The sequence below is a fragment of the Aphanomyces astaci genome (genome assembly GCF_000520075.1).
Source record: "Aphanomyces astaci strain APO3 unplaced genomic scaffold supercont1.29, whole genome shotgun sequence".
NCBI lineage: Eukaryota > Oomycota > Saprolegniomycetes > Saprolegniales > Verrucalvaceae > Aphanomyces > Aphanomyces astaci.
Genome location: NW_009798292.1, coordinates 331,341 through 359,339, shown reverse-complemented (window position 1 = coordinate 359,339; position 27,999 = coordinate 331,341). Strand labels below are relative to the sequence as shown.

General features: G+C 50.9%; 9 protein-coding genes across 9 annotated transcripts; 4 read left to right on the top strand and 5 right to left on the bottom strand.

Annotated features, from left to right (window-relative positions):
• Positions 1-1,663: 1,663 nt before the first annotated feature.
• Positions 1,664-3,316, top strand: H257_10614 (hypothetical protein; the record flags this gene model as incomplete). The annotated part of the gene is made up of 1 exon (XM_009837213.1): positions 1,664-3,316. The coding sequence occupies one exon, from the start codon at positions 1,664-1,666 to the stop codon at positions 3,314-3,316; it is 1,653 nt and encodes a 550-aa protein (XP_009835515.1).
• A 2,293-nt stretch (positions 3,317-5,609) lies between these two features.
• On the top strand, positions 5,610-8,864 carry H257_10613 (hypothetical protein). The gene is made up of 5 exons (XM_009837212.1): positions 5,610-5,884; positions 5,949-6,088; positions 6,133-6,296; positions 6,875-7,397; positions 8,205-8,864. The coding sequence occupies exons 1-5, from the start codon at positions 5,688-5,690 to the stop codon at positions 8,810-8,812; spliced, it is 1,632 nt and encodes a 543-aa protein (XP_009835514.1). The 5' UTR covers positions 5,610-5,687; the 3' UTR covers positions 8,813-8,864.
• A 1,200-nt stretch (positions 8,865-10,064) lies between these two features.
• On the bottom strand, positions 10,065-11,602 carry H257_10612 (hypothetical protein). Its single transcript, XM_009837211.1, has one exon. It carries the CDS (start codon positions 11,557-11,559, stop codon positions 10,141-10,143), a length of 1,419 nt encoding a protein of 472 aa, XP_009835513.1. The 5' UTR covers positions 11,560-11,602; the 3' UTR covers positions 10,065-10,140.
• A 721-nt stretch (positions 11,603-12,323) lies between these two features.
• On the top strand, positions 12,324-13,791 carry H257_10611 (hypothetical protein). The gene has a single exon (XM_009837210.1). It carries the CDS (start codon positions 12,354-12,356, stop codon positions 13,770-13,772), a length of 1,419 nt encoding a protein of 472 aa, XP_009835512.1. The 5' UTR covers positions 12,324-12,353; the 3' UTR covers positions 13,773-13,791.
• Positions 13,792-14,220: 429 nt separating this feature from the next.
• H257_10610 (hypothetical protein) lies at positions 14,221-16,412 on the bottom strand (the record flags this gene model as incomplete). Its single annotated transcript, XM_009837209.1, has 5 exons — positions 14,221-14,732; positions 14,813-14,905; positions 15,081-15,309; positions 15,385-16,224; positions 16,281-16,412. The coding sequence occupies 5 exons, from the start codon at positions 16,410-16,412 to the stop codon at positions 14,221-14,223; spliced, it is 1,806 nt and encodes a 601-aa protein (XP_009835511.1).
• A 767-nt stretch (positions 16,413-17,179) lies between these two features.
• H257_10609 (hypothetical protein) lies at positions 17,180-18,095 on the bottom strand. Its single transcript, XM_009837208.1, has one exon. The coding sequence runs from the start codon at positions 18,033-18,035 to the stop codon at positions 17,250-17,252; it is 786 nt and encodes a 261-aa protein (XP_009835510.1). The 5' UTR covers positions 18,036-18,095; the 3' UTR covers positions 17,180-17,249.
• Positions 18,096-18,804: 709 nt separating this feature from the next.
• Positions 18,805-22,683, bottom strand: H257_10608 (hypothetical protein; the record flags this gene model as incomplete). Its single annotated transcript, XM_009837207.1, has 1 exon — positions 18,805-22,683. One exon carries the CDS (start codon positions 22,681-22,683, stop codon positions 18,805-18,807), a length of 3,879 nt encoding a protein of 1,292 aa, XP_009835509.1.
• A 657-nt stretch (positions 22,684-23,340) lies between these two features.
• Positions 23,341-25,772, bottom strand: H257_10607 (hypothetical protein). The gene is made up of 4 exons (XM_009837206.1): positions 25,168-25,772; positions 24,408-24,704; positions 23,657-23,883; positions 23,341-23,585 (listed from the first exon to the last, which is right to left on the bottom strand). The coding sequence occupies exons 1-4, from the start codon at positions 25,725-25,727 to the stop codon at positions 23,410-23,412; spliced, it is 1,260 nt and encodes a 419-aa protein (XP_009835508.1). The 5' UTR covers positions 25,728-25,772; the 3' UTR covers positions 23,341-23,409.
• Positions 25,773-26,215: 443 nt separating this feature from the next.
• H257_10606 (transcription factor S) lies at positions 26,216-26,830 on the top strand. The gene is made up of 3 exons (XM_009837205.1): positions 26,216-26,385; positions 26,440-26,546; positions 26,624-26,830. Exons 1-3 carry the CDS (start codon positions 26,253-26,255, stop codon positions 26,756-26,758), a joined length of 375 nt encoding a protein of 124 aa, XP_009835507.1. The 5' UTR covers positions 26,216-26,252; the 3' UTR covers positions 26,759-26,830.
• Positions 26,831-27,999: the final 1,169 nt, after the last annotated feature.

The following is a 27,999-nucleotide window of genomic DNA, read 5'->3' as shown; positions in this document are numbered from 1 at the left end:
ACTATTTTGCCAAATACATTAACAGGTAAGTTCCAATTTACTGTTAGCTGTAAGCTTAAACCACATGTATACAAAGATCTGTATACTACGTAGTATATGTGGTTTTGCCCAAAGTTACCTCTTAAACATAATTATGGAAACTGTAATATTCAATGTATACTCCGCACAATTGGGCAATTGTATGGAATTAACATGTAAGTCCATTCCTCCATACAATTCATATTGCCTGTTGGGAATGCCGAGTATATGGCACAATTCTTCGTCACGAAGGACACGGCTTCGATGTTAGTGACGATGAAGCAGGTAGATCTGGGTATTAAGCAAAAAAACAGGTGCTCGCTGGAAAGTCTACGGGGACCTACGGCCTCAGCTTCTACTTGTCCTTGTGATGCTTGCCTCTCTTGTCCCTATATGATTGGAGAGGCGAGTAGCGCAAGTACAAGGTGACGCTGATGGGCGGTCTTAGAGTCGCGTGTGGCTAACATCAGCGTGAACGCCATGTGATGTTGGTGACGGATGAATTTATATCGTATCCGGCAGCCCTAACCGGATGATTGTATGGATGCGGAGTGGAATGATGCAAAACCAAAATTTCGATATTCCAGACCGCGTCCATACTGCGATTATTGTCAAAAATGTGCGGAATGGATGCGGTCTGGACAAGTTGCTAAACCTCTCTAATATTCCTTCTTAGCTTACTGCTAGAGTACAACAGAGTACAACCGCTACGACGCACATCTGATGGAAGAATGTCGTGCCTACAACTTTCATGACACACTTGTACTAACGTTAGTAGTTCGTGTTGCATGCTATATGGGAAATATAGGATGCAAATTTTGGATTATCTGTCTACAAGTTCGATGAATGAACCCTTCAAATTGTGTGGGGTGCTTCATAACATGACGATAAAGGTATGCCCTTCAGTTTAGCCGTGACTTATGGAGAAGCAATGGTGTAGATCTAAATGGCTAAATAAATGGGGCTGGGCGGTATTGCTACTTTGCATCGAGTGAAGGGGATTAGATTTTGGGTGCCACCCAGGCGCGCCGCGTCACTTCAACCAAGACCATCCATCCAATCAGCGATTCAAACGAAGCGGCATGGTTGCCTCCGTCTCATCTTGGATAGTGAAGGGCAGATTAAATATGGTGCAAGATTGCCGTCATTGAGAAATCATCATACTGTATGTGCGGGACTACTGCACCTACTCAACAGTGGGTACAGTATTGGTTTGTTGCCGCCAAAACGCATGAATGTTGAAGATATTCCCATTTAGAATACCGCTTAACATTAAGAAAGCATACAAACCTTGATGGCACACCACCAGATTTCACATTATTGTAGCCTGCAAGTCAATGAGAAGTTCAACCTAAAGTACATGTGTACATTGATTTGTGCCAACATGATACGGGTACTCGGGGGTACGGTACATTCAATTTCCCATCGGCATGATCAAGCCAGGACAAGCTACCCCCGCACAAGTAAACTGCCCAGTTAAGTATTACTAGTGACTCCGGAGTAGATTGACACTGCTATTACCAGCGACGATGTCCACAATTGAGCCTTCTATGTAGCTTCAATCTTCAATCTCCAAACGTCACTTTGCCTCACCAAGAGCAAATTCACCGTCCACCATTATTTCAGTGCCCAATTCCCATCCAACATGCCATCATCATTGCTACCGTTTGTGCTGGCATTGCTTGCCTTTGCGCTTTCCTCGCCTGCCGCGACATCGACGATCCAACTGCAACCGTCGGACCACGTCGTCATTGTTGGCGGCGGCCCCGCGGGTGTCCACTACGCGTCGTTGCTGGCCAAGAAGGGCATGTTGAACATCACAATCCTCGAAGCTAGCCATCGCGTTGGAGGTAAATCCGTCACAGTCGTGGACGACAAGGGGACCCCCCACGAGCTTGGTACGGTGTTTGCAATCCCGACATACACCCCCGTGTTCAACCTCGTCGACGAATACGACCCCCTCAACACCAAATTTGACTTTGCCTATGGGCAGCCCAACTACCTGTACGCGATGGGCGAGTCTGCCGGGGGAAATGACTCGGATGCGTCGGCAGCTGTTGATTTCCCCCATCATGTGCTCCAGTCCCTGCAACAGATCGCCCCCAATGCCTCCCTTGTCCAGCTCCAAGCGTTGTTTCTTGATCAAGCCAGTCGGTACTTGACATTGCACCACCGTATCTTTGGTTCGTACACGTATGGCCTGCCCCCTCGCCCGTCCAACTACACTGCCATTGATATGACTGCCATCGACTTCCTCACCACACACAACCTTACCGCGTTGACGTCGCTGTTTCGGTTTGCCTATCAACAACAAGGCTACGGAGTGTTGGAAACGATCCCGGCGTTTTACTTTTTGTGGTGGATGCATCCCGACTCAGTGCGATCGATCTTGCGCTCCCAAGTCGTGCAGTCGTCGGTGGCGTCGGAGCTTCGAGGGGGGTTCCAGCGGCTGTGGGGGGCCATCGCCCACGCACACCGCGACGCGGTCATGACGGTGCTTGGGGCCACCGTCACCCGCGTGACAAGAGGGGGGCTGCTACCCACTGACGATCCGCCAAGTGTCAGCTACATCACAAGCCAGAACGAGCTCGTGCACGTCGACTGCGCTCACGTAGTCATGGCTGTGGACTTGAGTTTGTACGCGGACTTGGTGACCGACTTGACTGTGGACGAACGCGCTATCATCACTGGGAGCAGCTACACGTCGTCGACATTTATCACGACCTTGTTCGAGTCGGAGCCGTCGCCCGTGGAAACGGCGGCGCAGATCTGGCACTACCGCATGAAGCAAGGCGGTGGCGGGCGGTTGAGTGTATTGCGCAACTCGAAGCTCGCGTTAGAGTACCGCGGCTCGACAGACTGGGGCGACTTGGTGCAAGGTCGCCAAACGCGCGTGGCGTACCAGTATTACGACCACCCGCTGAGCCACGTCGTTCGAGACCATGTGACACCGTTGCTGCGACAGGACTTGGCGCTGGCGGGCATGGCTGATGTCACCGTGTGGACGCAGCGCTATTTCAACTACTTTCCAAGATTTACCTCGGACGGGTTGAAGATGGGGCTACCGTGGAAAGTCTGGGACATGCAGGGCCAACACAAGACGACGTGGATTGGCAGCAGTGTGAGCTTTGAAAGTGTTCTGGACGTCGTGGCGTACAATAACAAGTTGATCCAACGCGTCGAGGTGGTGGCTCGTCATGAGGTGGAAAGGGATCAGGCGATGTCTGCATCGTCGTTGAACGTATGTACGGCTTTCGTGGCGGCGGCATGGAACCGCTATGTCGGAACTGCCAGTTAACGAAATATAATCCGTCGACTCCCTCGTTTGATTCAGCTCGTCGTTAGCTAGGCGAGTTTGTAAACCCGAAACCCGGCGTCAAAGTGCGTTTCGCCGTTATTTTGTACTAGTATAATTGCGAATCATGTGATTCTGGCTAGCCAACCCCCCCCCTTGTCGACGCATCATCGTGAATCGGTCGTTGATCTCACTCGCTATTACCATATTGGCAACGGTACGTGTTCGTTCCGCTCCGAAATAAGCAAAATATCCGAGTTTTACGACCTCATGGTTTTCATTTTGTTTCATTTGAATAAAGTATGGTAGATACAAAGTACGAGACATTGAAGTTTGACACCTACTACGGAGTAAACGGCATGGGGTAGAGTTAGTCATGGACAACGACTTCCTCAAGATGAGGAACTTGTTGCAAGACACCCGTCGTGCCATCCAATGGAGGCCGGTCTATATACAGTTTGCTACAGTGAACGCTCCTCCTTTCCATTAACCTCAACATTGTTCCACTCTGATTGAACGGTTTGCTGTTTAGCCGAGATGCCACCACCCGTATCCATCGACTCATGTGAGGTATTCGTCGCAAGTCGAATGCATGCGGTGGACGCGTAATTGCAGGAGGGCGTCCGTCATAGACTTTGCCCGCCACCGGACAGAACTAGTGCCGCGATAAGGGGAAACCTTCACCGATTCCTCTACTTCACTTCCCAGCCACTTCAGATTCGACCACCGCTGACGATACGAACAGTGTCGCAGAAGGGGGTGACGTGCGTCTACCTCAAGCTATGCGTGTTTGAGGTGGCATCATGGCCAGAAAACTGTGTCGGAGCTACCTTGGTTGCGTACCTTCTGCCTAGTCGACTACGCCGTATGCAGGATGGGTAGTTGAACTTGACGCTCAGGATGATGAGGACGAAGTGCTTTTGAGGGTGAAGGGTGACATACGGCTCTGGATTGACCAGTTGAATGGCTGGTACACGAGTGGGAGCGCAATTCCACGTGGAATGCTAGCCACACGTCCGAGAGTTGGATATGGCTCGGATGTTTTTGATTTTTAGTGCTCTAACGTTACAGTAGATTCCACGTGGATGCTAGGCACACGTTCCGAGGGTTGGATATGGCTCGGATGTTTTTGATTTTTAGTGATCTAACGTTACAGTTAGAAAGCTAAACTAAAAACTTCTCGCCGCTAGCTCCGTATTGTGATTGCACTTGTGATGGAATCGAGAGGGGGGTAGTAATTATTGCTACTGCTACTTCTGCTGCTTGTATAGGAGTTCTGTTTGCCTTGTGATTGCATTTATGTTTTGGTTTGGTGAATGTATTCGTCAATACAATTTCAGGATTATGTGAAAACAGGGGGGACGTATAGAATCGCCAGCGGCTGTCACCGTGGTTGTGTTCAAGATATTACTTCTACCCCCATTGCTGAGTTCCAAGTCATCATTTGCGGCACAAGCTACAGGACGCCCCAGACATGCGCGGCCAGTGTGTGTCTGTGGTGGTGGTGGAGCAACCTCGTTGGATATCCACAGATAGTGATAGAGGAGAAGGACGATCAACCGACGGTGTGGGTCGAAGGGTTTATCGATCCCCCACCAACTAACGGTATAAAAGCTACGGTTTTTGCACGTCGCATGACCAGTATATAGGCCAAGCATTGCGTACGACGACGACGGGTGAGTGGGTCAAGTAGTTGCTGACACATGATCAGACATGGGGAATTAGTATGGCCAATGTTGTATACAGTAGCAAGAGACGCCTAACTTGTACAGACTATCATGGGGCGGTGTACATAAGTATCATCGAAAGGCCCCTAAATAGTACACCTGTATAGAATCCGTGCAACCTTGATGTTTAGTTGTCTCGCTCATGACGACAAGTGACCTGGATTACCAACAACTACTACTGTATCGTAATAAGGTTGCGTGGGTACATACTAAGTAGTATGTCCACAGCATCCAAAATCACAGCATTCACGGCTACGAAACTACGGCCTGCCAGTTTATCTAAGGCCTAGCCACGAATACCAATGAAACTCAAGTGTCTGAGATCGTGACGTGTTTGACATATGAGAGCAAATTGACCTTGGCCAGCCTTAAATTGTTCGATTTGTACATAAATTTTCAAAAAAATATGTAAGAAAGACGAAATAACATGAGAAAAGTCACGTCTCGTACAATTAAAAACCCATGAACAACTATATAAATTAGGGCAGGTAAAAAGGACGACAGTACCTTTGAAATCGAATACATCTGTAATACAGTTCTGCCGTTACGAACATTGCAATTTTGAAATTGTGCCAGCGGCGACAACAACTGCCGCCAGACAACCTGTCAACCGCCGCTCTCTTGTGTTCGATTGCCCAGCAAGCAGCATGAAGATCCTATACGTGACTGACGTGGAAGGCAACTGGGACTACTTCCTGCGCTTTATCCAGACAGTCCAGACGAGTCCCCATACGCTCAATGCGCTCACGTTCACGGACGCGTCGCACACGCGTCTGGTCTTACAACGTGGCTACCAGTTTGTGTTTGGCGGCGATGTCGGAGACAAAGGCGTTGGTACACTTCGGTAGTTAAAGCCTCCCATCGCATATCAAGACATCGTACATGCCGTGCTCACTGAACACGGATAGACTCATTCGTGTGCTCCTTGCCCTGAAGCAAGACTACCCGGACCGCGTCGTCTTGATCGCGGGCAACCGCGACGTCAACAAGATGCGTTGGACGTCGGAATTCACAGACGTCGAGATGGATTTGAAGACCATGGACCCTGGTACACTCGTTCTCGTCGACCCTTCCCGTCCTCATACGCTCCAGGCATCAAGAGTGGACCGCACTGGCTGCCAGAGACGACTCGCCAGCCTTTGGGCATCATCCCGTACCTGTCCAAGCTTGCCAGGAACGGACAGGACGTCCCCACTACCTCCACATACAGCTCCTCTTCCATCAACTACACGGCCTTGGACGCAGTCAACACAAAGGTATGTACACCCTACCTACATCTCTACATGATGATCATATCGCCATATTGTGCTTTCGAGTGAGGTTTCTTGTTGGAATTTAAATCGATTTGATTGGCTACCTGCTCAAAATTATTAGCCAATCAAAACCTTCTCACAATGAAATTCAACCAATCAGATCGATTGTGGATCAGTTTTTTCGGCGCGATTCGATTGCACCCGCTCCTCAAATTTGTATCAAATCGACAATATACATATATATATATAATACTCGTTATATTTCCAGATGTACGTTTTCAATTTTACTTGTGTGTGTTCATATTGCGCATTTCATCCAAATTTAGACTTGTGAGTGATGTCATCAAATGCATTTGATCATCCCATTTCAGCTTGTACAAACTATACGATACAAACATTGGTATATATATATATTTATATATAAAAATGGTTTTGCCCAATGCGGACGGGTCAAACGTTTGGATTGGCAGAAATTCACTAGAACGCGATTTGATTGGTTCTTGAATCACCCCATATTCTCTTCATTTGATTCTATCTCGATTTGACAATCAATACCAAATATATGTCGTACTGTGTCGCAGGTTGAACGCATGAAGTGGATACTCGAGTGTACAATGGGGTCGGGCGGGGATTTTGAACGCCGTCGCAGGGAACTGGCTCTGCTTCAAGGGGCAACCACCAATGCTTGTTGTTGTTCTTCTGAACCCGATGACAGTGTCTTCCAAAAGAAGAAGGCCATCTCTGACGAGAACGTGCTCGATTCGTTCCTCGAGAGCGTCCAAGAAGGCGGCGACTTGCGCGCGTACCTCAAGCACTGCGTGTTGGGGGCGGTGCTTGGCTCGACGTTGCTTGTGCACGGCGGCATCATCATGACCGCCAACGACGGCCGCGTCCGCAGCTGCTTGGGCCGCGTACCCCCCGCCGACTCGACAGTGTCGTACGCGGCATGGGTCGCTGAACTTGACGCTCTACATGATGAGGAGGACCACGTGGTAGAAAAGGTGGACATTCGGCAATGGATTGACGAATTGAATGGCTGGTATGCCGCGCAGATTCTAGAGTGGGAACGCTATCCCACGTGGAATGCTACCCATACATTTCGAGGTACGGAGATGATCGATCTGCTTTATGCGCATTCATGCAAAATGGTGGTGGTCCTGCTCACTCGCCTTGACCAAAACCTTATTGTTGGAGTGATATGCATTATATATATATATATATATATAGACCAAAACCTTTTTGTTGGAGTGGTAGGTATGCATTATATATATATATATAGACCTAAAACTTATTGTTGGAGTGGTGTCTCGTATGCATTATATATATATGTAGTTGGCGCGGTTCTGTAATTTTAAAGAAATATTTATATAAATATATAAATATTTCTTTCGAATAGTTTTATTCGAACGATCGATTCCACCAGTGTTGGGGTAGCAGTAGTAGTAAAGTGATCTCGATGTGGACTTTACTCGAGGTACTCGTTGCGTAGCCTGTCACGTGTGGTACACACTTATTGTTTATGATATATATATTCGTGTTAAATGGTATAGGGTGCATTTCACCCAAAGTTGAACCTCGTGATTTCGCCAAATAGCATTCGAAAAATCCATTAATCTTGTACAAACTATACTATACAAATAGTAAGCTCTTTCTACGTTTTGCCCGAGCATCAAAAGTTGTTTGGATTGGCAGCAATTCGACACAACGTGATTGGATTGGCTTAACGTTAGGCTTATATATATATATATATATATATATATATATATATATTCTCTCAAGACGTTCGATGATTCTTCTGATAGGTCCCGCCGCACCAACTAGCTATCCAATATATGATGATTCGTTTTATATATATTATAAATATAGTATAAATATATTATAAATGTATTATAAATATATATATATATATAGGTGGTGAAAATCTCCAGCACTATGTCAACACGGGCGCCGCGTACAGCGTCGTGAGCGGCCGTCACTTGGAACGCTCGGGCATGCCAAAGCAGATGCCCCAGGCCATGACCACCCTCCTCTGGTCCCAGCAACTCCATCGCATGTTAGTCGGGCACACGCCCCACGGCAACGCCCCTACCATCGTCAAACATCGTGTTCTTCAAGATGGTTCATCTTCCCCCACTCGTGACTTCCAAGTCATTATGTGCGACACAAGTTATAGCGATATGGACGCCCCAGACATGCGCGGCCAGTGCGCGTCCATGGTGGTCGTGACCCACCATCCTCATGGGACATCCACAGACGGTCACGACGACGACAACAAGGAGGACGATGTGACGGTTTGGGTCGAAGGGTTTATTCACCATGAACTGACCAACGTCCATGAAAGCTACGGGTTTAACACGTCGGAGGACCCGTTTGTCGGCCGTGCACTGCGAACGGGCCAGTGGGTCAAGACGTTGCTGGCCCACGACCGGTACTTGGTGTGTGTAGTGAAAGACTCGCGCGCTTATACGTACTCGGTCAAGTCGAGGGACGAAGTTTGCGAAGCGGCGGTTCTAGTATGATGGCGTTTACAGAGAGAATGATTTTGCCTAACGTAAAAGTCCAATTTAAGGTGCTCGAACCAATTTAAGGTGCACGCGAATTAGCCAATCAATTCCTACGAAGGCAGTTTTTAACCTACCCGCCCAAAAAATATGCAAATGGATATACAAAGACTAAGCTTAAAATGGTGCACCTTAAATTGGACCCCTTGTTTTAAGCTGTTTCTGGACAAAGTGATGGGAATGATAATGAATTATATCGCATTCATAACTCCCAAATAGGCCTGGATTTTGGCTTCATGTAACATATTCTAGAATTATAATCCGATACCTACGACACGAGTTACATGCCTTCCACGGCAGCGTCTCAGAAAAAGTGTTCTTAAATTGGGCTTTTACGTTAACGTTACTGTACACTAGTATACTAACCTGCTCAGATTATTCCTATTCACTTGAAACTGTAAACAGCAATGATTGGATGGATTTGACTTGTTTTTGATAATTCGTCAATTATGGCCAATGAAACTGCATATAACCAGAAATTCAACGAATATGCCTTTCCCACGAAGGTGTTTTTTAAGGTAATGTATCAATTATACGTATGGGCCGCAGTTCCGTGCCACGATCCATGATTGGTGGAAAACAATCACTCTCTGAAATTTCCACCAATCACCTGCAACTATTTTTGAGAGGTAACTGGATAAAATTGTTTTCAGCCTATGGATATTTTCACTCTTTCAGTTCATTTTTCATCAACACCAATACGAATTTCGACAGGAATGGGCCGGTTAACGTTATCATAACATCGACTCCTACAACGCCTATGTTACTCACTACTAGTATCATACTACATATTGTGAATTCGCTATAAACTTCCAAAATTCGCGCGATTTGTCTGAGCAATATTGAATCACGCTGGAGTTCTGATTAGTTAAACATACTTGTCCTTTCTGTAAGAGCCAATCAAACACACTCAAAATTGGATTAGCCAATAGCGTCGATTCATGAGTTGATTCGACGGCGAGATTCGATTCGACGAGATCTGGAAATTCGTATCGAATCCGCAATATAAGGAGTACTTATAGTATTGTGCTTTCGAATGAAATTTTGTGTTGTGGTATGGTTTCTCGTTGGAATTTAAATCGATTTGATTGGCTACTTCAGATGAGTTCAAAATTAAAATCTTTTCAATGAAATTCAACCAATCCGATCGCTTGTGGATCGGTTTGGTCGGCGCGATTCGATTGCACCCCCTCCCCAAATTTGTATCAAATCGACAATAACGTTAGTGTATTTCTACTTCGCACTCCGTGGACAAACGAATTCATACATGTAGATTCAACTGGCTGTTAATTCGTCACGGGGGTGCCTTCCGTGACTTTGTCGTATCCGGCTCGGGTTGCAGCGCGACGTTTGTACACGACCAATGCGACCCCAGCAACGGCCACAGCAACGACTACAGCAACTCCAACCAGGCCCACTCCCCAGTTACTAGTTCCGTCCACACTAGTACTACCTCCTAGAGCCACGGCCGCGGTCGCATTGTAGTCGGCCAACGCAATGTACAAGAGACTCATGACCCCCGTGTGGCCCACCGTCGAGTTGTACGTGGACACGACGCGCACGATAGCGGAGCTGCGCATGCGGCGGGGCGGGTCGAACGTGCACGTGGCCATGGCGATGACGTAGCCCGATTCGTTGCCGGCCACATGTCCAGAGCCGTAGGTCGGGAACGAGTTGCACAGCAACTCATCGGTCGCGTCGTCAAACAGCTGGATGCCCAGGCCGCCGCGGTGCTGGTGGCCCACCACGTACACCACCTCCACGTCCGCGTCGTCGGTCATGTCGTAGTCTTCGCCAAACCCAAACGCCCCGCCGGCGCGCCCCAGGTGCTGCCGCGTCGACAGCGTGTGTGTGCACCCGGGGTTCTCGTCCGGAATGCAAACGGGGATGTCGTACTCGACCGCGCCGTGGTACGCGAGGTCGCCGGACGCGTCGCAGCACGCCGCCAGGTACAGCGGCCGGTGGTCTCCAGTCACAACGTCGTCGTACTCGAACGTGTACTGCATGTAGTAGGTCGAGACGGTGTCGGTCGCGTTGAGCTCGGTCGGTTCCAGGCACAGCTCCTTGTCGTTGCAGCAGCGAAGCCCGCCAGAGTACGTGTCGGCAAAGCACGCCGAGTTCTTCTCGTGCAGCAGCTGCGCATTGCACACCAGGCCTAGCTCGTACCCGTTGACTGTGCCGTTGCCCATGAGGTCACTCGACGTGCACGGACACTCGAGGCAGCGGTGCGCGAGGTCCGGCTCCAGCCGCCGCGTGTTGATGATGTGGACGTTCGCGATCCACTCGTTCTCCCCTTTGGACGTCACAAACGCATACGGGTACTGGAACTCTTGTGGCGTCCCGCGCGACTCGGTGCCCGCACCAAAGCCGACGCCAGCGTACATGCGCTCGGCGTTCTTCATGGGGGTCCACGTCGACTGCTTGGACTTGTACGACGAGTGGCGGGACCCCACGACGTGGTGGTGCAGGTACGCGTCGTAGTTGGGGGTCGGCACCACGGTGCCGTTGGCGAGGATCTCGACGATCTCGGCCGCAAAGCGGTACACGGCGATGGGGCCGTCGGGGATGGGGAGGATGTGGAAGTCGTTGCTGACGCCGCCCTGGGGCAGAGGAATAGGTCGCGTGAACGCCGTGTGCGTCTTGCGGGCGGCGGTGGCCGTGGACGCAGCATACAGCAACACCAGCGAAGACACAAGATGCATCATGAGAGGGCAAATGTCGAAATGACAAGGTTTAATCTGGATTTCACGTTCTGTTGTTTGTTTGGGGGCTGTCCTTTTGATTTTTAATCTATATTGGTATTCTTTTTTGGTTCTTTTGTTTTTTGGATTGGTTTGCGATCATCATTTCGAATTTGCTTTGCTATTTCTTGTTTTACGTCCTGCGCGTTTAGGGATGTTTTTTGAGGGCGTCCGCGGTCTTTGTCGTGTGGCTGTGGCGTTGTTTACATGTTGAGCTTCTTAGTTTTTTTGGCGGTTTTGTTTTCGGTTGTATTGCTTTTGCCTTCCTAGCTCTGGGTTGTCTTTTTGCTTACTTGTATGTTGGGATCTGTTTGTTGCGTTGGTGGCGGAATGTAGGTCGTTTGACTTTGGAAATCGATGCGTTTCGATTTGATTGTGGCCACCACCTCGGTGGTTTTTTTGGGTTCGTCGCTCTCTGGGTATGTCGGCTTGTTTCGGCGTTGTGCTGGTTTGTGGTCCGTGGTCGTTTGTTCGGGTTTGTTGGGTGCTGTGTTCGATCTTCTTGTTGTTGTTCTTTAGCTTTGTTCCTCTTGCGAGTGTACATGCCTTTGTTTGCTTTGTGTTGCTTTGGTCCTTTGTTTTTATTTCCCACAATGCATTTCATCGGCCTTTTTGCTTTTTTTTTTTTTTGTACTGCGCTCTAGCATCTTATTCTTAGTTTATCTGCCTCTTTGTTCGCATTTTGGCGTCCCTCTGGGATTTAAAGATGATACCGTTGAATCCAGAGTAAACCTTGTCATTTCGACATTTGCCCTCTCATGATGCATCTTGTGTCTTCGCTGGTGTTGCTGTATGCTGCGTCCACGGCCACCGCCGCCCGCAAGACGCACACGGCGTTCACGCGACCTATTCCTCTGCCCCAGGGCGGCGTCAGCAACGACTTCCACATCCTCCCCATCCCCGACGGCCCCATCGCCGTGTACCGCTTTGCGGCCGAGATCGTCGAGATCCTCGCCAACGGCACCGTGGTGCCGACCCCCAACTGCGACGCGTACCTGCACCACCACGTCGTGGGGTCCCGCCACTCGTCGTACAAGTCCAAGCAGTCGACGTGGACCCCCATGAAGAACGCCGAGCGCATGTACGCTGGCGTCGGCTTTGGTGCGGGCACCGAGTCGCGCGGGACGCCACAAGAGTTCCAGTACCCGTATGCGTTTGTGACGTCCAAAGGGGAGAACGAGTGGATCGCGAACGTCCACATCATCAACACGCGGCGGCTGGAGCCGGACCTCGCGCACCGCTGCCTCGAGTGTCCGTGCACGTCGAGTGACCTCATGGGCAACGGCACAGTCAACGGGTACGAGCTAGGCCTGGTGTGCAATGCGCAGCTGCTGCACGAGAAGAACTCGGCGTGCTTTGCCGACACGTACTCTGGCGGGCTTCGCTGCTGCAACGACAAGGAGCTGTGCCTGGAACCGACCGAGCTCAACGCGACCGACACCGTCTCGACCTACTACATGCAGTACACGTTCGAGTACGACGATGTTGTGACTGGAGACCACCGGCCGCTGTACCTGGCGGCGTGCTGCGACGCGTCCGGCGACCTCGCGTACCACGGCGCGGTCGAGTACGACATCCCCGTTTGCATTCCGGACGAGAACCCCGGGTGCACACACACGCTGTCGACGCGGCAGCACCTGGGGCGCGCCGGCGGGGCGTTTGGGTTTGGCGAAGACTACGACATGACCGACGACGCGGACGTGGAGGTGGTGTACGTGGTGGGCCACCAGCACCGCGGCGGCCTGGGCATCCAGCTGTTTGACGACGCGACCGATGAGTTGCTGTGCAACTCGTTCCCGACCTACGGCTCTGGACATGTGGCCGGCAACGAATCGGGCTACGTCATCGCCATGGCCACGTGCACGTTCGACCCGCCCCGCCGCATGCGCAGCTCCGCTATCGTGCGCGTCGTGTCCACGTACAACTCGACGGTGGGCCACACGGGGGTCATGAGTCTCTTGTACATTGCGTTGGCCGACTACAATGCGACCGCGGCCGTGGCTCTAGGAGGTAGTACTAGTGTGGACGGAACTAGTAACTGGGGAGTGGGCCTGGTTGGAGTTGCTGTAGTCGTTGCTGTGGCCGTTGCTGGGGTCGCATTGGTCGTGTACAAACGTCGCGCTGCAACCCGAGCCGGATACGACAAAGTCACGGAAGGCACCCCCGTGACGAATTAACAGCCAGTTGAATCTACATATATGAATTCGTTTGTCCTTAGAGTTGGAAGGGCTTGGATACGTTATGGAGGTTTGGGGGGCTACTAAGACCATTGTTTCCAAGAAGGAGTGCTGTGATTAGACGCATACAGGGTACGGTAAGCTCCAAAATCTGGTTTCAATTGACTCGCTCAAAATGAATCTTGGCGAAGCTTCCATATTAGAGACTGATCATTCTCGTCCCTTGTACATTTGAAAGTACTGACTAGGATAAGTAGTAACGTTACTCGTAGAGACTGATCATTCTCGTCCTTTGTACTTTGAAAGTACTGGAAACATTACGATAAGTAGTAATGTTACTCGTACACAAAACTAGGCCAAAGCGAGTCAAGGTATATAAACGGGGGAGACGGACAGGGGGCTCGTGTTGTTGTACTACTTACGGACCTTTGAAACACGGCAAAACAACTTACAACACCCACTTGCACTTGGACGCGCCGAGGTGGACGTAGGTGGGGGCGGTGGCATACATGCCGGGGCATATTTGTCGGTTCACGAGGCAAAAGCTTTGGTGGGGATGGTCCAGGGGGCACAACGCGATGCCATTGGTTGGCGACTTTGACTGGTTGGTGGGGGCCCTCGAAGCCGTGGCAATGGTGGTGGTTTGGTGGCGGTGGCGTTTCAAGGCAATCGGTGCCACATCAACACAATCCAAGAGCGTCAGGCGCAGCTTCTTGACGACATTGCCATGACCGTCCATGCAAGATACAAAGCAGTCGGAGCCGCGCAAACTGAACAGCGGCAGCCGCTTCGTCATGGGTTGCTTGTCCATCAACGCGTATACAGACCCGCCCACCATGTCGACGACCGGGCTGCTTGACAGATCTCGCTGGGAATTCGACGGTCGGTCCAACTGAAGCCGCATCAACAACTTGGTCTTCAAGTCATTGTACGAGGTACATGCATACCGCAGCACGGACACTACAAGACGCCACGGTGAATGATGATAATTATATAAGGGGCGACGACGACGGGGGCGTGTATCATGTCATGGAACGTACGCTGGTCGGTTGGGTTGGTATGATCTACCCAGCTTACAAGAATGGAGTACGTAAACGGAATCAGCGATATCATGAGCACGGCCGAGACTGCGCCTGTGCAACAATAGCAAAATGATATGGTTTCATCACTACATCCATGACAAAACACGGCCATGCGCTGAAACCAGGGACATGTATACCGTACACAAATACAAATATATACTTCGAACTATGTATTTACTGTTGGCAGCCACCGAAACCAACTACAGTAGTGTATACAATAATGTACCTGGAAACGTTTCGATGGAAAGCCCAGGTGAGGACGTGTCAAAGATGGACCAGGTAAAGTAAAAGTACGTGGCCAACGCGGTGTTGGCCGTCACCCACATCATCGGACCTGAAAACACGACCACCGCCATCGCAACGAGCCCCGGGTCGATGGCGGCAAACCGATGTTCGACATGCCACCGTTTGATCCCGTAAGTTGCGTACCGCATTGTAAAGTACGCAAACCATAGCTAAAACTATCATTGTTAGTAAGTAGTAAGACGGTAGTAATAAAAGTATGTTGTTGTTGTTGTTGTTGTTCGTACCGTGCGGGAACCGTAAAGGGAGCCGAGGAAGAAGATCCACCAGTCGCTGAGTTGGCTCACGCGAATCGTAGCCAAGCCAAAATAGACAGGGCTGAGCCACACATCCCATACAAACACAAGACACACGAGCGGATGGCTGAGAACGATCGGGGTGGGGTCCCCCACGAGAAGTTCAAATTTTTCGTACGCTGCTCCGTCCCCTAGTCCCAGTCGACCGAGATTCGCCACCAACGGGCGGTAATGCGCAAAGTACATCCTCCACAAAAGGCACACAATGAATAGCGTCAGGCACGATCGAAATGCAAACTTGAACCAGTTGTACGTCGGCCCTTGTAGTTCGAGGCGGCCGAAATACACGGCGTAGGACATGGTATTTGTTGTGTTGTCGTTCGAGGCGGAAGAAGGGGGGGCGGGGGCTGCCCAGATGCACCCTTCGGCGATGGGCTGCCCCAGGAGGTACTCGTGCTGGCACTTTGTCCAGGTGGGAGCGCTGTCAGCCCGTGCCGATTGATTGAGCGCTGCAAACGCACACACAAAGTCGCGGATGCCTTGGCCATAGTACAATTGGCCTGGAAACGTGAGGACCACCCCGAGGCAGTTGGAGGCAGGTACCGAGTACGGCACCTTGACGGTGTAGCGCACTGCATACGTTGGCGACGCAGGATCCCGGAGGAACATGTTGTTGGGGTCGGGAAACGTGTCGCTATTGTACGCGTTCTGGAGGAACTGGGACGTGGTGCTGGTGTACGAATGAAAGTCGTCGGGGTTTTTTTCTAGTAGCAACGTTGGCGGGGATGGCATGCTCCAAGGATAGTACTCTGTCCAATACGCTTTCATCGGCTACGGACGAATGAACGACCACGTCAAACGATAACAGTGGGCTTCACAGTGCGTACCATAAACGCCAAGTTAATAGAAAACACGACGCTCCACACAAGAGACAGCTTGTTGAATACCACCACATGCTGTTTGTGCCCCATCGTGGACGACATGGGCTCGCCTACGACGACCGAATGCACCTTCGGCATGACGATTGTGTTTTGAGCAGGTACTATTTTTAGCCGTCGCAAGCACGAGTTTGGAGTTAGGTCGTCAATATGTGTGACCTCGACGCAGCGCACAGTAGAATCTCAAGGGCGAGGTGGTGGTATTCTGTTGGAACCAATCATACCCCCTCAACCATTGCATCAAGCATGGTGGCAAGCCAAATAGTGCCGTGGGTAACTGTACTGCCAACGCCACAAGTCGTGGAAGCATGGCCCTCAGTCCTACAAAACGTCGACGAATGCACCAGGGTGGCTAATGCTCGCTACGTCCGCTACGGTGGGGGGACGGGTGTAATGCGCTAGGTCGGCGCGGTGTCGAACGTGCTACGGTGTCGCCATCCATTACAGCTGCAGCCACGTGGTTTCTGTCAAAGGTGCAAGGTACAACTTTGTGTTGGAAGTTGGTTTTATCACTACTCATTTTGCTAGAACCAGTACGCCGTAAGTGTACACATGAGAAAGGGAGAGAGATCGAGAAGGATATATGATCTTCTGATAGGCTACGAGATCTACCAGTAGCAACTTTAGTCAGTGGAGTAACTCACTTTTAGATTCATTATCCCTAGCTGAGGGAAGTGTGCCGCTACAACCTACCGCGCGAAACGAATTCTATCACTTTGGACTTCGTGTGACCCGATCAAGTGTCCCGTGAGGGGATGTCTCCTTTCATTGACACTTCCGTGCGATCTGGGTATCGAGGGCTTTGGAGCGACGCGTATGATGGTAGTCTTGGGAAGTGAACACAAACTGCTAAGGGTATAAAGGTACAATGGTGTGGACCTCTATCGGTCATATTCAAAGGACACGAGTGAAATTGCATTATGACGCTGCAACTGCAGGAAATGGTGGTGACACCCCCATCGTCGGGATGGCCTTGCTGGTGGAATGACTGGTCGACGTGTTGTCGTGAGGTCGTTTGAGCAACGCGTCCACTTGTGCTGCTGCTCCTTGGCGCGTTGAAACGGATTCGGAGTTGTCGACACCGCCTTCCGCTTCGGTGGATGGGGACATGGCACGGACGAGCGCTTCGAGAAACCGACATCGGTGGATGGCGTCGGGGCTTCGAAAGACAAACGTCGGCGATCCAACCCACCGGAACGACAGGTGGTGGATGGGCTCGACGGTGCCCTGGTTCGTGTTGTACACGTGGAGGCATTCGTGATTTCGAAACACACTCAGCGACTTGCCCCAGAGGACCAATTGCCGGACCTCCCACAAATCGTCGTCGTCGACATCCCCACCTCCCCCCGCTTCAGCTGTAGTTTGCACCAATACTTCCACTTGGCGACGTGCGAGCGACCAGTAGGGCGTCGTCAGCACGGCTCGCAGCGCCATCATAAACTCGTCGAGTGCTGTGGCTGCCTGGCGAGGACTTCGAAAGAGCACCTGGTGAGGAAACGAACGATGTCGCAGAAGATACGTGCGGTTACTCAACGCGTCGAGACTGCAGCCTTCGGCCAGCGGGAACCTGTGGTCGCAGTTCGCGACGCCATCTATCGACACGTGCAACTCCGACGTGTCTGGTGCGAAGGCGAACGTGGCTGTACTCCAAACGTGGCCACAGTCTTGTGCTACGTGGACCTCAAAGGTTGCAGTGATAGCCATGCAAAGCTCTAGTTCGTGGTGGGCAGGCTTGGTGTGTTTAATGATCTTTCGTGTGTGAATGAATGACACTGCCGGTCGTGGGCATCCTTGGAGCACGTCATGTAGCCAAACTGTCCAAATTAAAAGCCGCTGTTAATTCGACGTTTGGTAACATGCACGTTGTTACAACGTACCTGGTTCGTTCAACAAGGATGTTTGTGTATAATTAGGCATTTTTAGTGCATGGTCAAAATTGAAGTGGAGCTTGGGTTTCCATTCGGTTTCGTGCCAATCAAAACCGTGGACTGGTCAAGGGGAAAAGAATCCAGTCCTCACGAACATTTCACTGCCCTGACCCGCAATTGCAATTCCTTTACTTCCGTAATATAACCTTTGAAAGGGCAAGTCTTTCCAGCACCATGCACCCAGACTAAGCAGCTACACCAATGACATTGCTGTACATTCACAAGCATTTGGCGTGATATGTTAAGTGACATCCATTGCCAAAACGTAATACTGGCCTCATTACAACCCTGCATTCTTCCCTCAAGTGTGGACAATTAGGGGAATTCGTCGCGACGTACGCAACAACATATCTCAACGTTCGCAAATCGACGGCCGTGGCCATAATATACATACTAGTAAGACGAACGCTTGAGACCCCCCCGGAAGCTTCAACAGTGCAGCTTGATAGCACTATTTAAAGGCAGATGATATATTATTAATTACGACTAGTAGTACGTAGTAAGAATAACACCAACGACTCGAGTTCTCCGCCAAGCCAGCTAGCTCATTGCATCATTTGGCGCGCAACCAAATTGGCATACATGCCTTTGGGAATGGCTACAAGTTGGTCGTGGGTCCCGATTTCTGCGATCCCGCCTCCGTCCACGACGGCAATCACGTCGGCATGTCGAATGGTCGACAGCCGATGGGCCACAACGATGGTCGTGCGGCGTTTCATCTGCAAAAGTTGATCCAATGACGCTTGGACGATGCGCTCGCTTTCGTTGTCTAAGGCACTCGTGGCTTCGTCCAACAGCAAGATGGCTGGATCGCGAATGATGGCGCGGGCGAGGGCGATGCGCTGCTTTTGCCCCCCAGACACCTGGACCCCCCGATCCCCCACAGGCGTGTCATACCCGTCCGGAAACTGAAGGATAAAGTTGTGCGCGTTGGCTTTCGTGGCTGCGTCTTCAATGTCCGCCTGGGTGGCCCCTCGCTTGCCCATGGCAATGTTGCTTCCAATGGTACCGCTAAATAGCACGGGCTCTTGGCTCACGAGGGAAATGTGGCTGCGCAGCGAGTGCAAGTTAATCGTTGTGATGTCGTGTCCGTCGAGTGTGACGGAGCCCGCCGTGGGGTCGTAGAACCGCTCGATGAGGTTGATGGCTGTGCTCTTGCCGCTGCCGCTCCCCCCCACCAACGCCACCGTCTGCCCCGCTTCGATTTTGAGCGAATAATTCGTGTATATGGCACTTTGCTGTCGACTGGGGTAGCTGAACGCGACGTTTTTAAACTCGACGACGCCATCAACATGCGACAGAACGAGTCCGGTCGTCGAGTCGGTGTCGATAGTCTGTTGTTGGTCAACAATAGAAAAGATACGCGTGATGGACTTTCTGGCACTTCTGATATCCCCCAGCGCTTGCGCCGCCATCCCCACGCCAAACGAGCAAAACAAGATCGAGTTGAGAACCATAAACATGCCTTCAAAGTCCAGAAGCGACTGCCGGACGAGATACCCCCCATAGTAAAACACGGCGGCGATCGCAAACAGCACCGACGACTGGGCCACCGAGTACGCGACACCCCCTCTGTACCCCGCCCTTCGATCCAACGCTGCGCTTCGTTGGAGCTGCGCCATGTACACATCTTGCGTCCGGCGCTCGAGGTTGAACGATGCGACGGTCCGGATCGCGTGGATGGCTTCGCTGAGCACCGCCCCAGCTTGAATGTCGCCATCGTTTCCCCCCCCTTTGCCAGTTTGCGCCGTCTCCATTTGCATTTGAAGTGCGGCAGCGACCCCCATGAGCGGAATCACGGCCATAAACACCAGCGTCATCCGCCAGCTATAGTAGAACGATACCCCCAACGCCACCCCCAACGTCGACGCATTGAGTAAGATGGCGTTTAACGTCTCGGCTGTCATTGTCTGGATGGCAGCGGAGTCAGTGGCCAAGCACGTGGTGAGGGCCCCCGGGGCGTGGAGGGGGTCGTCGAACCACGCCATGTCCTGACGCAACATGGCCCCAAAGCACATGACTCGAATGCGTGTGGTCAGTCTTTCGCACACGATTGAGAACTGATGCTTTTGAATTGTCACGGCAATCAACATGGCGACCCCTAGACCCACAAACCCCATCGACCACTTGAGCGACTCCGACCGCATACCGTCGATGCCGAGGTTTACTTGGAAGAACACCAACGTGCATTTTGTGAGGATGACCCCCCACACTGGGTACAAACTGCCGTGCAGGATCGCCCCCACGCTCCCAAGAAGCACATGCCACCATTCCGGGGCACTTAGCCGCCACACCCTCGAGATTGGCACCGGCTCAGTTGTCGTGTTCTCATCGTCGTTGCAGCCGGATATCGACGCATTTGCACTACTAGTTATAGCCCCCACGATGGTGTTCTTGCCGTCATGATTTGTCTCCCCAGAGGAAGGAGCCACAACGGACGCTTCCTTTGACGGAATTGTGCGGACGTTGAGGGACTGGCGTTGGTCGATCGAGGGGGACGCACGGCGCTCTTGAGCCTGAACCAACGCGTGGTACAAGCCATGCTCGAGCTGCACGAGGCTGTCGTGGGTACCGTCTTCGACCACTCGGCCAGTTTCGAGCACGACAATTCGATCCGCGTGCCGAATGGTCGACAGGCGATGGGCAATGACGATCGTCGTGCGTTTTCGCATCGCAACCAGGCGGTCCAGCGACGCTTGCACGACCCGCTCGCTTTCCGTGTCGAGCGCACTGGTGGCTTCGTCGAGGAGCAACACGGCGGGGTTCTTGATGATCGCCCGGGCGATGGCAATGCGTTGCTTCTGCCCGCCGCTCATTTGCGCGCCTTGGTGGCCCACGGGGGTGTCAAACCCGAGGGGGAAACCCACGATGAAGTCGTATGCATTCGCCTGCTTGGCAGCTTGGATGACATCGTCCAAGCTCGCGTCGGGTCGGCCGTGGCGGATGTTGCCGGCGATGGTGTCAGCGAACAACGTTGGCTCTTGCCCCACAAGCCCAAACTGCGTGCGCAGCCACTGCACGTTCAACGTCTTCAAATCGTGACCGTCCAACAACACGCGGCCACCAAGGGGGTCGTAGAAGCGCTCCAGCAGCCCGACGATAGTCGACTTGCCGCTGCCACTGGCTCCGACCAACGCCAGCGTCTGGCCCGCCGGAACCACGAGCGAATACCCTGCACACACCTTGACATGGGGTCGAGACGGATACGCAAACTCGACGTGTTCCAACGCAATGTCACCTCGTACGGTGTCCAATTTAAGGCCCACGGTGGACGATGCGTCGACCGCCGACGTCCGCGCTAGTAGTGCAAAGATGTCGAACGCGGCAGTGCGCGCGGTTGCGATGGCTTGAATGCTAGGCCCGGCTTGGCCGATGGCCATCGAGCCCATGACGACGCAAAAGAACACGGTGATTACGCGCCCGGCGTCGTAGCAGCGACTGCCCGTGCACACGTTGTCGCCCAGCTGGTCGTTGGTGATTTTGACGGTGCCATAATACATGCCCAGGGCGTACGTGCCCAGCATGATCAGGTACATGACGCCGGTGCCGACGCCCACCGCAATGCCCTTTGCAACCCCCGCACGTTGAGTGTGTTGGAGGGCGTCTTTGTACTTATCCACCCTGTCGGCCACCGCGTTGAACATGTGCACCGTCTTGGCATTGGCCAAACTCTCCTCGGCGATGCCCCCTGCTTGGGCGTACGACGTCACAGCGCTCTGCACTGCTACAGTGATGGCTTTGGACATGTAAAACGCGCTCGCCCCCATGAGGGGTGTGAACGCAATAAGGACAAGCGCGAGCTCCCAACCATACGTGAACGCCAATACGATCGACCCAACAGCCATCGCGACGAAGTTGATGCCGTCGCCGATCTTACGCCCCATGCCTTCTTGTACCAGCAACGTTGAGTCGGCCACGTTGGTTGCGAGTTGTGCGGGTTCGTGGACGTCAAACCAGCCAATGTCTTGGCGCAGAATGGCCGCCGCGTACGCCTCGCGCAGCCGCTTTGTCTGACGAGAAGATGCAATCGACCAACACGCGATCTGGCCAAACCCGCTGACAAGGATGGCCGCTGCCACGCCGATAAACTTGAACACGACCTCGTTCATCTCACGCTCAAATATGTTTAGGTCGAAACCAGAACTAGCCGACCCAAACACGTTGATGAGGTCCCCAAAAAACACGATTTGAAGGGGCTGGCTGAACCCCGTCGCGATGGCCGACAGCGTGCCTACCGCCATGAGAACCATGTCGGTGGCATCGGCAAATTGGAACAGTTGGCGAAACGGGGCGAGTTGCGCGGTACTGCATTTAGCTGGAAGGTTTTGGTCTTGGATCAACGCAGAGTCCGAGGGACGGCCACCACTCTCTTCTTTGGGTGTGTCGACGAACGCGTAGGTTGGTTGTTCTTGTTTGCCAATCATGTTGACTTGAAATTGAAAACTGACAGTATTGACATACCAGACTTCTTGGATGATGGCAGTGGGACTGCAACAGTCCACGACCATCAACACGCATGTGATTGGTTTGTTGGAAGAGTGTATGTTTTTTAGGTGTAATGTGGCCTTTCTTTACTAGTACTTACGAAGTAGTACTACGTAGTACAGTACTGGATAGTGCAAGCCATAATGTAAGCATTGCATGGCCATTGCAACCCCAAGTCAGACACCAAGTATATCTGTCGATGCCTTCACACATGGAAGCCCCATCCGTCTGTGGCTACTATACGTATACTAGTACTACTAGTAGCGTCAAGTGGAAGCGAGGTGGTTTTGGTGACTTTGCTCAAAGAATGACGGTCTCACGACGATATGGGCGTGGTTTCTCGTTGGAATTGAAATCGATTTGATTGGCTACCTCAGACGAGCTCAAAATATTAACCAATCAAAACCTTCTCAATGAAATTCAACCAATCAGATCGATTGTGGATCGGTTAGGAATGTCTTAAAAATGATAATCCAAACTCAATTAATCACGACGATGATGGACAGCTATGACGCCCACCGCTGCCCATCATCATATTCGCTTAACGTTCAAACGGCGTGGCCACAGCGGGCTTCAACTTTCACCCCCACAAAAGCTTCCATTTTAACGTGAAGTATATATATATTATATATCTCATAAACTCGTCATTTCAATGCCCAAGTGAATCAGCGAATGCGGCTGTACGTCATGGGTCGTCGTCGTGACAAGATTGTTGCAAACACCATCAGCACCACTCCAAATGCCACAACCACAGCATAGTGGACGAACGCAGTGAGCATCGGCACCTCGGACTTTGCATCCATCGCCGCGTAAAGTGGAGGGTGGTCGTCTCCTTCTGGCACTAGTCACACGTTAGTTGATCCTCCACACCTAGTAGTAGTACTACACGAATCCTTTGCACATCCAACGAACCTGGCTGATTGAACGAAGTGACGTCCCCCGAGTCTAGTATCGGATGCTCGACCGCCTTGACCTTGTTATAAGGTCGAATGCCCCAGATGGACCCCCCGTAGGCCGGACTTTGGTCCCACACAAGGTCCTCTTCGCCAATCTCAGGGTCGACAAACGTGCAGTCGGCTTCGATGCCGAGGTTATTGATGCCCCGAACGATGCGAAAGAAGCCGTTCTCGCCCCAATACCTACCACATTGCGTTACCTTTGTCACCATTCACGCATTTGATTCAACTTGAACCATCATCGCACTTGTTTACTACTACTATAATAGTATCGTTGTCGTGGGCTAGTAGTACTAGTAGTAGATTGTAGGGGTTCACAATGCACTTTGCTTTTCCCGTGGATACAAAAAATATGAATATAGTAGAATTCAAACATCCAACTATTCAAATACTAATAGTATATTAGAATGCAATACATAAAAAATATAATGAGCAGCAAATGCATAAAGAAAATACAGAATAATATAAAATATAAAATATAAAATGAACAAACGCGAATTCAACATGAGATGTACAACACATGCATATTTTTTATGTACAGAATACTCCGAAGTACTTACTACCTGTAAACATACTGTACACACACACACAAAAAGAACAAATAACATATATAGACTACTTCATAAAATTCACCAATGTGAATGAAAAAACATTCAAATTGAGACATGCATTTATTTGTACAGAGTAAATTCACTAGTTGTACGTACGAGCCCCACGAGTTGCGAACATGCCAAAACTTGACGCCATCTTGTTCGCCCCATCCCACGACTTCCACGTCATGGTCAATGTCCATAAAGTTAGTCGTGTCGTGAAAAATGCCAGCCGAGTAGTTGTACGTGAAGCCGTCGCTACATGCGATGCCGCAGGTAATGGGGCCCCGCTGCAACTCCTTGAGCATCGCATGTTCCCCTCGGACGGCGCCAAACGACTTGGCGCGATACCGAATCATCTTCTCGACTGGAAAACACGTTGCGTTCAACGGGAGCTCGGGGGTGTACATGCAGCTAACAACGGGTGACGAGGAATGGATTGTGTGAATTGTGTACGATATACTACAGTAGTTAAGAATAGAAAAAGAACCTTTATTTAAAAAAAAATTGAGTTATTGAAGATTTTGAAGAAAATATACTGGAATATAATTATCTGGATGACCTAAATAAATAACAATTTCACCAAGTAGGCTTTTTTATTGCAACGAAATGAATGCAATGTTGAGTTAGGCACGGAAACCGGAATTCAAAAGTGATATATATCGTTTTCACACGGCAAAGTCCATGTGCAATGTCAATCAACAGTCCCAGATACTAGCTAATCAAGTACTATTTCGAAGTAGTAAAAGACGAAAGGGAATCTGTAGGTTCATATATCAGCAAGGATATCAACATGTCCAGGAGAACCCATCGACACTGTACCCCTACTGTATATAGGAAACAACGATGGCATGTCGATATGAGGTACTGTACGTACTTCATGCAGTAGCCTTCGGGCGGACACGTTCCGTTGGTCGAGTTGTATTTGGTGTGGTCGGTGGCGTTGTATGGCAAACAGGTTTCGTCGGGCAGGCCGTAGTCCTGCATGAAGCGCCACACGTCGATGGCCTCGCCGCCGTTGCATCCGGCCGAGTAGTTGTGACCCGGCGCGCAGTTGAGAAAACTCTGGCGACCGAGGGTGACGTCGGCGCCGGTGAACCCCTTCTTCTTGTGCAGAATCTTGATGCGATCTTGGGCACTGGACAAGGCGCCGTGAAGGAAGCAACTGCCGCAGTACTGCGGAATGTGCTGGTTCCACGACGGACCGCAAAAGCCTTGCTCGCACCAGTCAAATGCTCTTGGAAAGACGTTGTCAATCTCGTGTCGTTCGTTGTCCGTCGGCGCGTCCACGGGATGCCGCGCTGGATGCAAGTGCTCTCGGCCGTTCATTGTACGCTTGCAGCACGAAGCGCCGCCCTTGTGCGCCGGGAAGGCCACGGTTCCATCCGCCCAAAACATCGCGGCGGCGGCGGCAATTGCAGTCAGTCCTAACTTCATGGCGAATTAATTCGAAATGGAAGCCATGGGTGCATGCATATCTTGTGCTTGTATCGAGGGATGTGGGTGTCGATAACACCACCCTCCGTTCGAATTTAACTCGTTTAACGTCTTATCGGTGAAACGAGTTTATCGATCCGTAGTACCGAAACCGTTCTAAGTACTACCAGTAAGTAGTACATCAAGTTTCGACCTGATTTCGTCGGTTTTCAGCAACAGAGGTCGCACACCTCATACTAAACGATAAGAATCAACAAAAAAGCCAGTGGCGGCATTGTACATAACACGCCCGTAACCGGTTTACTATGCACACAATACCTACAGTACCGGTACTACTCTGGAGTAGCTAGCCTTCTCTTTGGTGATTCCGCCGATAAACCTATTCAACGTGATACGCGAAACGTTTATCTCGTTCGAAGGTATCCGGTTATTATCCGTATACGCCGGTTCCTTTTCACTGGTGGTTGGCTGACCGCCATCCGGTTAAGCACGTGGTCACCGCCACCAAACCTCATTTGAAGCCGAATGGACGCGTTTTTTGCGCGCAACACCGCGTCGACCGGCCCGTCGTTCTGCCCGCATTGCGGGTCTATCTTGGACTTGCCCGAGACCAACTCCATTGTGTGCTCATCCTGTGGCTTCACGTGCCGGTACACAGGTGCAACCACCATCTTCATTGGCGACGACAGCAAGAGCTAAGACTGTGCTGTAGATTTGCCGTCGCTCACCACCGTCACGTACAGCCAAGACCGACGTGAACCCAAGTGGGTGAAAGAAGATATCCAGTCTCAAGAAGTCACGGGGCCGTCTCGTGCCACGGTGCGTCATGCGATTGGAGCTATCGATAGCGCTACCTCGACATCGGATGATTGAGGACTTGTTGTGGCTGCTATTAGGTCGAAGAAACATGTCCAAAGTGTGGACATCCGGAAATGGAATTTTACACGCTGCAGCTGCGATCGGCAGACGAAGGACAAACAGTCTTTTACGAGTGTAAGAAGTGTGGCCACAGGTACTCGGTCAACACCTAAGGCTACCCTCCAGTGGGGGGAAATAATGTCAATCGTCAACCTCTCAAAATGCAAAGCCATCAAAATTCGTCCTTCCATGGCATCACTGTACATCACGCTATTGGTTGTGCCGACTTTGCTCTTTGGAATCTCAGTGGGCTACGTTTTTTCAACAACATAAAGCTGACATGAGCTCGACGTTGTGTTGATCATTCCCTGCTTCTATGGCCCAGTCTACCTCGACGCCTGTCGCATTTGATCACGCCATCTGAAACGGGAAACTACTTTCCACATAGGCTAGGGCATGGGTGGCTTATGTTGGCTTGGTGTTGCAAATGCATGCAAGGTCCGGATGAGGCTGCTTCGCTCTTGGTAATTGCATAACCTTGTCGGAGTTTTCTCAGGGGAAATCATGGCAACCTACCCTACAGTCGTGACAGACTAATAAGCACACAAAAAGAGTCGAGCAGGGGTTCGCGACTGCAAACCTACCTGCCCGCTACATATGTAGTCGTTTAGCAAATGTAGACAAGTTGTAGCTGGCTACTATCGTTGGACGCACGTGTAGGAGCACATCGCATATCGTGAGGCCGCTGACAGTTACTAGTATGTACTATGGTGCTGGAATGTGGCGCATACTGCGCTTCAACGTACCGAGGGATTATTGTGATGGATCTATGAAATGACAGCATGTAGGAAGGAGGCTCAGTTTTGTGGACTTTGTTCATTGTTACCTTCTGACTTTGCAATACTGTAACGGTGTTAAGTTGTACTACTCTGTTCCGGGAAAAGAGGTCGGTTTGTTTATCTTGATTAAAGTATGGTTGACTGCTTGAAAATATCTTAAAGTTTGTATTGACCTTTGAGATTACATATTGCGACACAAAAATATAATGACATTATATTACATTCAAATTAGTACTCCTACTTGGGAATTCAAGTGGCATTCATGAATGCAAGTGCGTTCTCGTGCACGGTTGCATCGCATTTGACGTTGAATAATGTCAAGTCCTTAATCATAGCATCCTTTCGCATGTGAGGGAACTTGTAATCGTTCCTTCCCATACTCTGAAGAGTCATCTCCATCACCTTTTGCAAAGTGATAAAGTTTTTCGACAGTGTATCAAAAGGCAGCTCATGAAATGAGCACTCTACAGCATCAACAAGCTCCTCAATTGTGCGAGTAAGCTTTTGACTTTGTAGGCTTTGAATTGAATTAAAGTATCCTAGGTCTAGGACATTTAAATCTGGACTGTTTGGGG